At 37.5% G+C, this 15,888-nt stretch overlaps 1 protein-coding gene and 1 pseudogene across 1 annotated transcript; both read right to left on the reverse strand.

The window, feature by feature from the left end:
- LOC137017127 (interferon-induced very large GTPase 1-like) overlaps positions 1-9,835 on the reverse strand; it is a 32,872-nt pseudogene extending 23,037 nt beyond the window's left edge.
- A 723-nt stretch (positions 9,836-10,558) lies between these two features.
- On the reverse strand, positions 10,559-15,593 carry LOC137017128 (GTPase IMAP family member 9-like). Its single transcript, XM_067381087.1, has 2 exons — positions 15,057-15,593; positions 10,559-12,405 (listed from the first exon to the last, which is right to left on the reverse strand). The coding sequence occupies exons 1-2, from the start codon at positions 15,490-15,492 to the stop codon at positions 11,171-11,173; spliced, it is 1,671 nt and encodes a 556-aa protein (XP_067237188.1). The 5' UTR covers positions 15,493-15,593; the 3' UTR covers positions 10,559-11,170.
- Between the last annotated feature and the right edge of the window lie 295 nt (positions 15,594-15,888).

Genomic DNA, 15,888 nt, shown 5'->3' on the forward strand with positions numbered 1-15,888 from the left:
CCGGGGAGTACAATAAAACACCACATTCATAGATAGAGGCTAATCACAGCCTGCTATCAAAGAAACAGGTGTTAACCTGTGGCAGAACTAGAGTAAGCTCACATATGTATGTAGGGCTAAAGCTTAGAACCCCAAAGCAAAAGCAAATGCTTTGTAATACATACCATCCAAACAGGATAAATGTTTCACAAAACAGATCTGTGATCTGTAATGAACCCCAGAGAACGAAAGCTAAAATATTTAGCATCGTAATCTCAAACTTGAATATAATTCAAGGGGCTCATGTGAAGACATTATAAGCATGACAAATGTTCTAAAAAGTGGGGCCTAGCAGCACTGCATAACTCATCTTCTCGAAGATAAGGGCCTACCACCTGGGAAGAACAGCACCAGGAAGGCTAATAACAGCCTATAACCTTAGCTGTTAACCTCAGCCATAGCACCTATGTTTTCACATCGAAGGGGAAATGGGCATAAGGCCAGAACTAGGAACTATACAACCTCACAGGGATAGTAATAATAAGGGTGATGTAACATACAAACACCTAAACCTAGCTCTAGCCCAGCCGCTAGCTAAGGCCTACTGGGCCAAGCAAAGCTTGGGCTTCATTTTGAAACCTTCAAATTTGAGGAGAAAATGAAGCACTGCAAGCAAACAGTGTCAGGTGGCCGATAAGCCGTCCTGCACACAAATAACTGAAGTGACGAGTGCTAACTCAAACCAAACTAAAGTATTAGCTGAGAAGCTACTCTAAAATAGGAGGCTACAAAATAGCGGCCATAAAGCGGCCCGGATGTTTTGAAAATTAGCCAACCTAATGCTACAGTTATTCTTCCCAAAAGAACCCCTTCTAACTTTACTGACTACATGCTCAGGAAAGCTATACAGGAAAAACAAGGTCTACACTTTTTATAAACATAAAATATAGACCCAGCTTACCTTCCTGCGGGTCGTAGAACGAAGATTTTCCGTCCTTATTTTTAATGCATGAAGAAGGATGAAATCAAAAGTTCTTTTAAGCCTAAAAGCACTTTCACTATCAAACCAGACGGCGGCATTTAGAAAAAAATATTATCAAAAGGCCAGCCGACAGCCTAACTGTGAAAGAAGCACCTGAGCAAGTAGAAAGATCTCAAACTCAGGAGGCGGAGGAAGAAGGGGCGAGGGCAAATGCAATGTTGCCCCCGCAACGAGAGGGAATCGATCACAGATGCTATTAGTGTACATGATCAATCACCTCCTCAAACCTGCTTCTCCCTCCTCGAGTCCAGTCGTCTCTGCACCTGCTCTGAAAAGAGGAGGTGCCTGAGCGGCCATACTGGACCTCTGGCCCTGTCTCAGAGCCTCAGCTCAAGATGGGCCAGCCTCCTGATAAACTACACGCTCAGAAAACTATACAGGAAAACAAGGTCTTATTTTAAAAACATAAAATAGACCCATCTCATATTCCTGCGGCTAAAAGACAGTTTTTACCATGTTTTTACCATGTTTTTTTACATGAAAAAGGATAGAATCTAGGGTTCTTTTAAGCATAAAAGATCCTCTCATTATCAAACCGAAAAAGTGGGCAGACAAAAATAATTACTATGGGCCCAGCCATCAGTCTGATCATAAGAAGTATCTAAGCATGATATAAAATATATATATACACACATGCATATAAATACATACATCCTATATATGTATATATTCACACACACACGCAGCCCGCCGAAAAGCGCGTCCCAAAAACACAGCAGCTCCGCAAACCCAGCAGCCAGAGGAGCGCTCGCTATCGGACGTGGTGACGTCAAACACGGATGTGACCGTCATCCAACAACACATCCTCGTCAGCTCCGGGGAAGCCGAGAGAGAATATAATTCCCTCAGACTTCCCAACGAGCTCACCTGCGAGCCCTATGATTGCAGCCGCTGTATTGCCTCAGCACACACGGGCTGGAATCACCAGGCACAGATGCAGACACCTCCTCCCTCGGGAAGAGTGTCAAACGAGAACGGAGTGTCCCAACAGGAGAGACTCTCACAGTGAACAATAGACAAACACACATAGACGGCGCCTTCAAGCACCGCCTATGCGTTCGCTCCTCTCCAGACAGAAAAACGCCAGAAACGTGTAAATCAAGTGTCGAACCCCTGGGACACGAATGAACACATTCTCCTGAACGTTTGCAGACATAAATGGAGTCATTCCCTACGGGAGTTTGTTAAACAATGGCACGAACAAGTCGAGAAGATGTTGACTGCTTCCTCAGGCGCTCCCTTTATACGTCATGGTTTGTGCCGTAATGACGCCATAGGCTGTCACCGGCCAATAGGATTGGAGTGTTGTGATTCTTGGCATTTCGAACACCTGTCACGAGTGACGGTTCCCCATATACGGTAAACGCAGAGTGGAGTTCCCTTTCGAAATGGAACTTGGCATTAGAGTGAATATAGAGAATATGATCAACTTAACAAGTGCTTTTAAATTTGCTAAAATATTTGAGGTGCACTGTTTTTGTAGCGTGAAAAAATGACTGCTTTGCTTGAAATGTGATCTGTGAAATCATAAATAACTTATAGTCTTTTGATGTGTAGATCTTGAGAAAATCCTCATGGAGAGACAAGACTTGCTTTTTGGCTAAAGCTAAAGGACTTGGATCTCGAGTGTGGTACGTAGGGGTGATGTGTCTTAACTAGTCGGACACTGTTTGATAAAACAGTGATAAAACTTGTAAAAAAGTTGATAAAACTTTTGATAAAAAGGTCACAATGGTTCCAAATGCCAAACTTTTGATTGCTTTGGGATATTAACACAGAATTTGGTTCAGATGCAGCTGACTTGATTGTGAACAAGCCCAAAGCACACAACATGATTGCTCATGATTGCTGGAATATTGTAAAGGAAAAGACTGTACATTCTTTTAAATATGCATAAGCAAATATTAAAACAAACAAAAACTGCACTAACCTTCTAAATTAATGTTCTGCTTTAACTCTTTGATTTCGTCCTCCATTCTCTTCAGTTCTTCTTTATATTTCTCCTCTGTTTCATGTCTGACTCTGTTCTCTTGAGCTTTCACATACATCTGAAGTGAATATGGTTCAGTCTTCATGTTCTCTATATAATCCAGTAGTTCTGGGATCTGTCTTGAGTTTTCAGGTTCATTTAACCCCATCACTCTGAACTGCCCTCCACAGAGACTGATTAACCTCTGAGATTCTGGGCTGGATTTGACAAACTCAGTCACTGCTCTGTCAACAGTGATCTCTGATGTAAAAAGCACTATGAAATGTTCTCTGGAGTAAAATATATTCTGGATGTTCTCCATTTCTGCTTTGTCTTCATCCATCAGAGGACCAACAGGAACAATGATGATGAAAAAATGAACTCCAGGATCACAGAGAGACAAACAGCGGAGAGTCTGACGCATCACTTCCTCCTCTGAGAGCCGGCTGAGAGCTGGAAGCTCCACCAGACTGATCAGACATCCATCCATCATCCCCTCTCTCTTCACACACTCTCCACTGTTCACTCTCTGATGTGAAGGATTTATCGGTTTCCCTCGTAAAAGTTTTGATACAGAGACTGTAAGTGATCCATCACTTCCACACAGCACCAGGTTCAGCTTTTGTTTTCCAGAGACATTCAGTGACACTGAAAAACAAGGTCAGAAATTAATGGGGGTTTGGGGCAAACATGCCACCTAATTATAAAAATTCAAGTTAAAGGGGCAAAAATTGCCCCTGCGCAATTGGAATTGGTTAGTGAAATGTGAAAATGAATGAAAAAATGTCAACTGTGGCATTACATTTAGATCTGCTCAAGTTTCTTTTAATGGCTTTCTGCAGCATTGAGACTTGCAACAAACCAAAAACATTTCTCTTTAGCTTTTGATTGCAGTGGCCAATCAGAGGTGTTTAAATTAGTCACCACTGAAAATGCCAGAGTCAACCAAGAGAAATATTGGATATTGCAGACCCTGCACTTCTTTAAATAAAAACTCAGACTGTTCACCATTTGTATCACTCTGATTGTGTCTGCAAGTTCTAGACAGGCAGCATTTCTCCCAGTGAGCGACACTGGTGAAGGAGAAAAACACTAAATCCCAAAATACTACTATTGTTGTGTCACAGAATGTAGTTTTAAGTGTTTTACTGTCAAGAAGGTAGCTGTTTAAATGTTCAGAATTCAGAGTTGTGAGATGTAGGTGGTCAGCAGGTACTTGGCTGAGAATTAGTACCAACACTAAAACCTATTCAGGCCCAGTGCAGGGCCACTTATGGGTTAGTAATTGGCTGAGACACGGGCCAGTTATGGCCCATGTGTGGCCCTTGTCTTTAATCCAGATCTGGGCCACTCCAGGGCCGTCATTCTTTGCGACATTACATTTGAGTATTGTATCTTTGGAGGTTTTTATATCTTTGGATACTGCATTGTGTTGTTTTAAACCCCAAACATTGTAATGTAATTGCAACAATGTAAAAATGATTGTAACAATGTAACAGTAAAAAACAAACAAAAAAACATAAATAAAATAAATAAAAGTAGCTAACTACTTTTTCAGAAAGGTAGCTTGACTGTTGTTTAACTGCTTTATTTTATGAGTAGCTTGTAGCTTGTCAAACTACAGTTTCAGCGTAGCTTCCCCAACACTGATGATACCCAAAGAAACCACTAGGGCTGCATGATATTGGGGGAAAAAATTGACATTGCAATATTCTTTTTTTTTTTTTTTTTTTTCTGCGATATACATTGAGATATGAAAACAATTTCACAAGATAATTTGAATAGTTCTATTTGTAAAGAATTAATCATTCTAGGATGATTTTGTAGGATTTTGTAGGGTATAATTCATCTGCATAGAAAATAATAAACAAATCACAGCATAGATAAAAAAAAACAGAATAAAGATACAAATAAAAATGTTTTTCAGGTAAATTAAACTGTATTCAGGTACATAAATTGAATAATTAAATGTAAAATAACACTGTCTTTACTGCATACATTAAATGTAATTATTATAATAAAATAATTAATACGATTTATCTTTGTGACTGTATCCCTAATATTAACTGAGAAAAGAGTTGGCTTGTGATTCATATTTAATTGAATTAATTCATAATTTGATTTCATATTAAGTAATTATATATCTAGCAGAGTAGTGTAAAAACATCACCAAAAACCTTTCACCAGAAACTGTATAAAAACAATTATATTACATCTGCAAAATTAGTAGAATAAACTTACATTTAGGACGTTCAACACTTGTACTTCGCTGTCGCTGTCTCTCTGAAAAAAACAAATGCTTGTTGTATCAAATGTCCTAATTAACATTTTAGGATTTTGTAGGGTATAGTGCATCTATAGTGCATAAACAAATTTCAAGCATAGATAAAACGGAACAATGATACAAATAAACTAAGCAGCGCTCTATGATTTTCAGGTAAATCTAACTGTATTCAGGTAAATAAATTGAAAAATTAAATGTTAAATAGCACTGTCTTTACTGTACATGTTAAATCTAATTATTATAATAAAATAATTAATACAATTTAACAATGTTAAAGCTGCAAAAGTGATTTTCTCTTTTGTTGTTTGATTAACATTGGTGACACAAACAGGCTTCTGTCACTTTAAGACGAATGCACGGATTCAGTGTAATGATACGCATCCTTTTTATTATTTCTTTACAAAACACAACCGACTGTGTTTATGAGGATATTCACCAAGATGGGAATTTTAACTTATTTTAGTCTGCACGTGTTAGTTCAAGCTCAAAACAAAGAGAAAGAGTACTGAATTCGGCGTTCACATGCTGTCTGCATGGCTCTGTTGCGCGCACAGAAAACAGTGTGCAAACTACAGTCTTCTTGCACTTGTTGTTTAAACTGACAGGATTTAAAAACATGTGCAACTGATAAACTTTCAGTCTATAATGGTTAAACTTTGCAATTAATCCTCAAATCACATGCATTCCGAACCAGGAGGCAGCTGGCCTGTACGGATCACGGATCAACTATGATCCCTATACTTTACTTTGCACATCCTGCGATCTGACCATCACAGATAGACACCGCGATATTGATGCTAAAACAACATATCGTGCTGCCCTAGAAATTGCTGCTCTTCCATAAGCACCACCTACTGTCAGAGAGTGAATTTGCATTTTCATTCAGTCCGTTTGCTGTTTTTGTTTTGTGCAGGTAGAAAAAAAAGGTAGAATTAACTTACTGTTAGGACGTTCGGCACTTGTACTTCGCTGTCTCTCTGGGGGAAATAAACGCTCATTGCATCAAATGTCCCAGTTAACATCAATATGATCATGACTGGTTGGATTTAATTTAATGAAAGAGTACTTTTCTTTTTATCATCAAACAACACTTCTATATTGTTGGGTTGTGTTATTTTCCGGAAGAAATACAGGAAACTCCTTCAAAACAACAAAACCTAAAGAAAACCTTTTCTCTCCATCTATCCCTAGGGCACCATACTACTCACCCTAACTAAGGAGGATACCTCCCCACAACAGCAGGTAAATAAACAGTAAACATATTTATAATGGACAGCAAACAGTGTCAGTGCCACAATATGTTATAACACATTCAATTAGCCGATAAACAGATAAGATTGTTGTAAATAAGTTCTCTCAATTCAAAATTAATTTCTTCGAATATAACACTGTTCTATAATTCCTCATAATTCTTGATAACCTCACCTACAATTTCAAATTCATGATTATTTTCATGATTTGACACTTACGTAACTCTCTTCCTCTCCTTTCTGCATTCTGCTGAACGATCGAGTCTAAACAAAACCAAACACAACAGCACGAGGTGACAAATCTTCTCTAAATTTTGTTAAGCACTTTGAGAAAATACAGCAAGATGTTTAGGATACGTTCAAGGCCCATGCATGTTTTACTTCCTGATACATTTTGTTGCGATAAAGTTTAAACATATACTAGCCTACTGTGCAAAAGTCTTAGGCATGTTAGTATTTTCACACAAAAAAATATTTTAAGCCAGTTATTTATATCTTTTGCTGCAGTCTATCAGTAAGAATTCTAAGTTTATATGTCCGAACATTCATTTTGCCACTAATTTCTGCATGCACAAGGAGTCTGACATCAGCCAGTATGATCACATCATCATCGAGTCTGTCTGTGATTACATAAAGAAACAGAAAAAAACTGAGACAGACTAAATCCAGAAGAACTGAGGCAATATGGCAAGCCGTTTTGATTTTTATTCATTGTCAGGATATGAATTCTTGATATCAACAATTCAGTTCTTGATATCAGTAATTACATTTCCACTAGTAACAATGTTAATTCTTGATATCAACAATTTAATTCTTGATATCTGTAATTGTATTTTCACTATAGTGAAATGTCACCAAATAGGCTGCCATTTAAATTCATTTGTTGATATCAAGAATTGATTTCTTACTAGTTGAAATTCCAATTTCACATATCAGAAATACAATTCTTACTAGTAAAAATCATAACTTTTGATATCATTAATTACTTTGTTACTAGTAAAAATATCTATTCTTGATATCAACAATTGAATTGCTACTAGTAACAATGTTAATTTTTGATATCAATAATTTGATTGTCACTAGTGACATTGTTAGTTTCTGATATCATGAATGTGATTGTTACTAGTAAGAAAGACATTTTAGATATCTGAAATTATATTGATATCAAAAATACATTTCCAGATATCAAAAAATGAACATTCGAACTAGTAGCAATTCAATTGTTGATATCAAGAAGTGACGTTTTAACTAGTGCTAAATTAATTCTTGATATCAAAAATTCACATTTTTACTAGTAACAATGCCATTATTGATATAAAAAATTATTATTTTTACTAGTAATAATTTTATTTATGGTATGTAAAATTGTAATTACTGTATCAAGAATTGAATTGTTGATATCACAAATTCATATCCTGAGAATGAATAAAAGTCAAAACGGCTTGCCATAGTGGCAACGTCTCCAAGACATCTGAAGAAACCGACCTGCAAAGCTAGTACTGTGAAACGTTTTAGGCACTTGTGTAAAAGTATTGTAAAGGATGATTTCAAAAATAATATCATAAATAGATTTTATTTATAAATTATCTTCTATTAACTAAATAAAATGAATATTTGGTGTGACCACCCAATGTGTTCAAAACAGCTTTTGTCCTACATACACTTGCACGTAATTTTTCAAGTAGATTTGCAGGAAGGTTTCTTCAAGTGTCTATGTTGCCACAGTCTCAGTTTTTTCTGTTTCTTCATGTAATCACAGACAAACTCAATGATGGTGAGATCAGATCATACCGTCTGTTGTCAGACTCCTTGTGCATAAAAATATCTCACTGGTTACAATTAATGATAAAAGGAATGTTTGGTAATGTAAACTGATATTTCCTACTGACACACTACAGTAAAAGATAGAAATAACTTATAACTGGCTTTTTAAAGTGAAAATAGTAACATGACTAAGACTTTTTCACACTTTGAAAAGCAGTGATTTATTAGACTAGCGAAATAGCAACATTTCGTCTATATATCAGTCTATACATTATAAACTGATTCTTACCCATCCTGGGCGTTATTTCTTCGCCACCCACTGCTGGTAGCACAAATCATCTGAATACCATACCTGAAATCGAAAGAAAAAGATTCACAAGATCAATAATATACAGACTAAATAATATGGGACCTAACACTGATCCTTGGGGTACAGCCAATGTATAATGTAAGACTGAACCCTTTTAATTTTTTACACATTGATTTCTATTTGATAAAAAATAAAGGTTATCCATGCTAAAGCTCCAGATGTAAACTGAAACTTAGACAGTTTAGAAAGAAGAAGTTTGTGATTAATTTTACACAAATCTAAAAATATAGCACCAATTAATCCTCCTTTGTCAAATCTTTTGGTACACTCTGTGTTTTTTAAGAGCTTTATAAATAAAATTTGATTTGATGACTGTTTTAACCCTAAAAGTATTATTAATCTGTATTTTAGGTGCGCTGAATACTGTTACTGGAAAAGCCTGAGCTGCACAAAGTAGACCATGTATGTAACACCACCTAATCTTTTTACATAAAACTGCGCCTTTGTTTTTGTCAGCTTTTGCTGTACACTGTACATTTGGCTGGACAAAGATGAAATATAATTGTTTTAACATTATTTGAAAGTAAGAAACAACATTTATGATACGATTCATGTCAGAATTTTATGCTGATTTTAAATGTTACTGAAATGTGAGTTTGACAGTAGATTTTGACATTTGGTATTTCCTGTATTGGGTGTCCCTGAGTGAACTGACTTGCCCTGAAAGGGACTTTGACTTCACTCACAGACTTTGCTTTGCAGAACAAATATGTTAACTGCAGTTTATCATATTTTTTTTGGGCAAGCTACTAACAGAAGCCTATTCGGCCAGTATAATTAGTCCAAGAAAAAAATTCTGAAAAAGGAGGGAACAAACCAACACTATATAACCACTAATGAATGTAAACAACCGTACAGCATACACAGATACGGTGACAGGAAATGCTGACTGATTTTTCAACATATTTAAAGACAGTCTGTTGACAGACAAAGACAAACCTATGTTTTTTACAATATTTATCTCCAAGTTTAATTTGTATTGAAAAAGTTTTGCTTTTGAAATGCCCATTCAAACAATAGCATCAATATTATAAAACCTCATTATCTAATAAAATATTAAATTATGATGGATCATGAAAAAACATGCTAGTACATGAATCTGGTTAACACATTTCATGGGTTAAACTTAAATCTTACCTGCACCGTGCGCCATTATATCACCAACATTTCTCAAAACCAAAGGTCAAATTTGATTGACATGCCAATAAAACGTCCATGTGACTCATTTGCATTCCCCTGTAAAGACTTTAGACTCATATCTACATATTTTTCAGTTCACCAAAGAAATGGAAATATATTAGTATACATCAAGTGCAAATGCAAATGAAAATGCAAAAAAAAAATAAAATAAGAAAAAAAATAAAATTAAAATAAGAAAAAGCTTTTTACAAAACCTAATTAGCAATCTGATCTTGTGAAAACAATAGGTAAGATATGGTAAAATGATTTACAATAAAGATGACATTATATTAGATTATTTACTGTGGTAACAAAAAAAGGACAAACCAGTTTGTTGAAAAAAATATATTTATACTAAAATTCTGTATAAAATGCTGTAAACCAAATTTATATTTGTTGAATTTGGAATGCATTTCTTTATTGTAAACAGTAAAGCATGGTATTAACTACATTTACATTTATGCTACTTGCAGGTGCGTTTAACCAAAGCAACTTACAATTGACGAGCATAAACGGAGCTGACAATATTCATAGTAGGGCTCTGCAATATGGCCAAAAAAAATATTATCACCAAATGTTTCATATCAATTGATACCGACAATTTCACGATAAATGGCAAATCTTTATATTTTTCAAGTTTAAAGATTTTTGCTCCTGAGTGAAAGTTCTAGAAACCAGACCATTAATTATGGTTTTAAACAATTCTTTATTGTCGGTACATCACAAACATTTGCCAAACAGATGAACATTACACAAATCTGAGATAAAACATTCAAAACATTTTTGAATTCTTTACACTTTTTCAGTTTTTTTTCCCCCTTAACAAAATAAAGTTTCTTAATCAAAAAATAAATTTCTTACTTTCTGCATGTTCTAACGGGTGATATTGTTCCAAATCATGAAACACAAATAGCCAATCCTGGTGTTGGAAATATAAAGTGATTTATTGCTGTGATACTGACATGCTTACTGCTACTGCAAATGTAAATGCTACTGTGGTTCAAAGCGTTTGAAGTTCTACTGGATTTCTCTAAGTCTTCTTTAACACAATTGCTGAACTCAAAGAGTTGTGATCCATGCACAAGTACATTTGAAAGAAAAAAGTGAGTAATCCACAATCCAAATGGCAGTGTCCGAAATCCAATAACATGTATGAAAACCAAAGAGCTATATCAAGCAAGCAAACACAGTTAATACTGTACAGTATGAAGTGAAGTTACACAAATATCACTCAAAACCATCAATACAAACAGAATGGTTTTGGGAAATTAAGCATTATGTGCACAGATATTTTAGTATGTGCTCAAGATGATTTCTCCAAATTTATCTGAACTCACCCTTCAGATTCAATTTGAGATTGACGTTTAGAACGTAAGCTGATAATCCAGCACACAATGTCTTCATAAGAACCAACAACACTTCCAGCCGCCGCTCCTAGAAAACTTCCATACCGACTCCAGTCACGAGCTCGTTTTGCATTACATGGTAGATTTTCTTCAGCTTCTTTTAAAGCATTAGCTACTTCTCTCTCAAGTTTTACAAGATATTCATGCTCTGCTTGTTCTCTAGTTTCACGTTGAATTTTCTCCTTTAGTTTTTGTTTTTCTTTCTCATGTTTTTCTTCCAGGTATTTTATGAAGTTCTCTTGCTGTTCTCCTAAAGCCTTTTCTTTTCTTTTATTCTCCTCTTCAAACAGTTTCTGCTGCTCCTCTAGTTTTCTCTGCAGCTCTTTTTGTAGGTTTTCATCCTTTTCTTTCTTGATCTCCTCTTCTTTCTTTTTGAATTCCACTTCACTTTTTCTCAGTTCATTCTGCATCTCTTGTCTTTCTATCTCATTTTCTTTCTTCATTTGTTCTATTTCAGCTTCATATTTGGTTTTCAGCTGCTCTTCTTTTCTCTTGTTCTCTTCTTCTTTCTCTTTCATGATTCTCTCTTGTTGTTCTTTAATGTTTTTCTCCACCTGCTGGAACATGTCATTGGTATAGAAACTCCCTCCATTTGCTTTCACCATACAGTCAATCTTATCCAGGAGCTCAGAAACCTGTTTTCGATCTTTAGTCTCCATGTTGTTGAACATATGGTATCTCTTTCCACACTGCTGGACAACGTTCTTTAAACTATCATCATCTTCAATAAAATTTTCAACACTTGCTCCTCTAAGTTCATCTGCTCTAGTGAAAAGCACCATGGTGTACATTCTGGATTTGTCTCCAAAAGTCTCCTGGATCATCTTCACAGCATCTTTCTCCTCTTGAGTGAATCGCCCCAGTTGAATCACCAGCAGAAACACATGTGGTCCAGGTGCCGCCATTGAGACACACTTCACAATCTCCTTCCTGGTCTCAACATTATCAACTCCAGTATCAAACAGTCCTGGAGTGTCGATCACAGTGATCCATCTTTTGTTGAATTCAGATATTTCTTTCTGACACTCTCGGGTCACTGAGCGTGAAGTCAGTTTTGATTTAAAAGCTGTCTTTCTCAGTATGGTGTTTCCTGTTGCACTCTTCCCAACACCCGTCTTTCCCAGCAAAACAATCCTCACACCAGCATCAATGTGTGTTAAACCTGCAAACAGCAAGAGAAGAACAGTTATTACAGTGAAACACACAAAACAACAGAAGTAAACACGCCATAGTTTCTAGAACACTTTGAGCTCAACATCACCAGTTCTGTGTATGTTGCACTGTGTGTGTAATGCAAGTCATGCACTATGGTAAAAGTGTGAGGTCATTAGAAAAGAAAGGCAAGGGACAAAACAAAAAGTAAGTCCTTTTTAGTCGATAATCTGTCCCTGTAACCATAACGTTTTACAGCAACACAAATTTTATGTATAGTTTTTGTTTTGTTTTTCAAAAAAAAAAAAAAAAATCCAGTGAGACATACATTGAAAACACAGCAGATGATTTACACAATACTGTTTTAGTGTCAAAACACTAATCTAAAATTGCAATGTTATGGTGCATTCAAGTCATGTTGGAAAGAGTTGAATGCACATTTACATCACCACAAAGTCGTAATTGCAAGTGGGAAATTCTGAACTTTCTTTAATCCACAAACTTATGGCACTTCAGCCTGCCAAAACGGGCGGGGTTACCCATCTATATAAGTGGGATGAGAATGTCATTTTCTCAGAATCTTTCTCCTTCAGCACAAGATGTAGCAGCGAATTAGACGCTAAAGCCCCTTGCTACCTGGGCTCAGGCTTGGGAAGCCATCCCCAGTGTTTTAAGCTGAGTTGTGAACACAATCAAACAAGGTTACGCACTTAAATTCGCCCGCAGAATTCCTACTTCAAAGGCATGGTCCAGACTTTGGTATGGGGCAATGATGCGCTTGTCCTCCGGTCTAAAGTAGAGAGCTTACTGGCAAAGGGGGCCCTAGAAACAGTCTTGCCAGTTCACAACGAGTCAGGCTTTTACAGCTGCTACTTCCTCGTTCCAAAAAAGGATGGTGGCTTCAGGCCCATTCTTGATCAGAGACATCTGAATCGTGCCTTGATGAAGCGGCCATTCAAGATGTTAACATTGAAACAAATCCTCTCGCAGGTTTGTCCAGGGGATTGGTTTTTGTAGATGAATCTGAAAGACAGTTACTTTCATATCCAGATAGTCCCTCATCACAGACCATTCTTGACATTTGTGTTTGAAGGGTTGGTAAACAGTCCATCCATTCGGACTGTCCCTGGTGCCACACAAGTTTGCAAAGTGTGTGGATGCAGCTCTCTACCCTCAGAGACATATTCGAGTGCACATCCTGAATTACCTCGATGACTGGCTAATTTTGGCCCAGTCAGAGCATGAGTTGATTGTTCACTAGTACGTTTCCAGGAGAGTGGAGACTCTACACCCAGGAGATTTGGAGAGAGCAGAGGTTGACCTCTTCACCTCAGAAGATAACTCTCACTGCCCAATATTTTTTCTCAAAGGACAGTCTCAAAGGCACTAGCTCACGAGTGGCGCAGCTGGCCCCAGTATGCCTTTCCCCCAATCTCTCTGCTCCTTTACGTCATCAGACAAGTCAGGGAATACAGATGCTCAGTTCTTATGGTGGCTCCCCCAGTCGTGGTTTCCCGAGATGATACAGCTGCCGACAGCAGCCCCCTAGCTGATTCTTCTGTGGAAGGAACTCCTTTTCCAGTTGAAGGAAATCATTAGGCACCCTCAACCTGAATTGTGGAGCCTTAACATATGGCCCCTCAATGGGAGCCTGAGTGCCTTCCTGCAAGGGTAACACTATCTCAGAGGCTAGAGCCCCGTCTACTAGATGTATCTATGCCCCTAAGTGGTCTGTCTTCTCTGACTCGTGGGCAGTCCGGAATGAAGACCCATCATCTTGTGACATTTCACTAATTTTATCCTTCCTGCAAGAGCTGCTAGATAAGGGGCGGACCCCTTCCTCGCTCAAAGTCTAATTGGTGGCCACCGCAGCGAATCACACTCTCGTGGCTGGCCAGTGAGTTGGAAGGAAAGACTACCGTACTGCACTTGAGTCGGCGCTTGTGTTTTCTCATTCAAACGACTGAGAAAATGGCATTCTCAGCCCCACCCATTTCGGCGGTCTGAAGCGCCATAGGTCTGTACAGTTCCTCCAGTCTTGGAGGAAAGGAGTTTCCCCATAGCATCAGATAAAGACTGACTTAATGCTTGTTCCAGTTATCTCAGGGAACTAAGGTTACATTAGTAAAATCACACTAACTGCATATTATTTATTCATAAAAAAAACAAAACAAAAACAAAAAATTGCTGAACTTTTTTCTAGAAAAGGTACATCAACATTTTGCTTAGATGACTTGAATTCACCTGACATCGTAATTATGACTTTCCAACTCATAAATACAGACTTCTGAGGAGGATTTGAATACATAATAGACGCGTTTCACTGTTGGGCCAAAAGCGGGCATGCTAGTGCGTGCCAGTCGCATTTCTACAGTAAGTTCTGGCTCTTAAACTGGCCTCGCCTGGACCTCCTCGGGGCCAACAGCTCGGGCTTGAGGGAGTGGTTACTAACAAAGGTGGAGTTTATCTGTGTCATGAAATGGCAGGTTGAACCGCAGATGATTTCATACCTAACCAGCTAACATCAGCATTAAAGACTTTTAAAATAAAGTATGGTTTTGGGCTCAGTGCTACAGGTCCGAGGCTATTAGCCCAGCTATCAACCACGTCAGTGGAAGAGCAGCTAATGACAAACATCAACACACTTTCATGAACTCATACCTGATTGAGTTACCATTGATTTTCTCAGTTCCTCTATTTCAGCTCTGTGTTTGTTTCTCTCCAGTTCTACTTGATCCTGAAGGTACATGAATGTTGTGTAGGAACTTCCTTTGTTCTCCTGTACCATATTCTCTACATCCTGCAGTAGATCTGGAACCTGTGAGCTGTTCTCCAGAACAAAACGATGACCTCCAAATGTTTGAAGAGACTCTGAAGTATTATGTGGTCTACCTTTACTGCTAATCAGTTTACTAAGCATGCTCTTCTCTTGGATTATAAGGATCATGATGTGTTTGTTGTTTTTTGAGCTGAATATCCTCTGGATCTCCTCCATTTCTGCTTTATCTTCATCAGTCAGTGGAGCGTCAGGAATAATGAAGAGGAAAACATGAACTCCAGAATCACAGAGAGACACACAGCGGAGAGTCTGACGCATCACTTCCTCCTCTGAGAGATGATTGAGAGCTGGAAGCTTCACCAGACTGATCAGACGTCCATGAAGCTCCACATCTCTCCTCACACACTCTTTCTCTTTCAGGTGTAAGGGGGGAAGAAACTTCTTTTTTCCTCTTATAAGTTTTGATACAGAGGCCTTCAGTCTTCCATCACTTCCACACAACACAACACAGAGCTTCTGTTTTCTGCTCACACGTACACCTCCTTAAACAACAACAACAAAATAGGTTACTGCAACATTTTCAGATATATATTTTTCAATTATAATACTTTAGTATAAAAAACTTGGCCATATTTATAAACTTACTCTTTGCTTGATAATGCTCTGATCTGGTGTCTGGATTACTAACTGTAAAATAAAATGTGTGAACACATC

This window comes from Chanodichthys erythropterus, chromosome 3 (assembly GCF_024489055.1).
Source record: "Chanodichthys erythropterus isolate Z2021 chromosome 3, ASM2448905v1, whole genome shotgun sequence".
In the NCBI taxonomy this organism is placed as follows: Eukaryota; Metazoa; Chordata; class Actinopteri; order Cypriniformes; family Xenocyprididae; genus Chanodichthys; species Chanodichthys erythropterus.

Bases quoted from the DNA above. Each gene is read 5' to 3' on its own strand.
- LOC137017128 (XM_067381087.1), bottom strand. From the start codon at position 15,492: ATGCGTCAGACTCTCCGCTGTGTGTCTCTCTGTGATTCTGGAGTTCAT. The intron at 12,406-15,056 runs GTATGAGTTCAT...TGCTGTTTGCAG, and splicing joins ATCAATGGTAACTCAATCAG to GTTTAACACACATTGATGCT.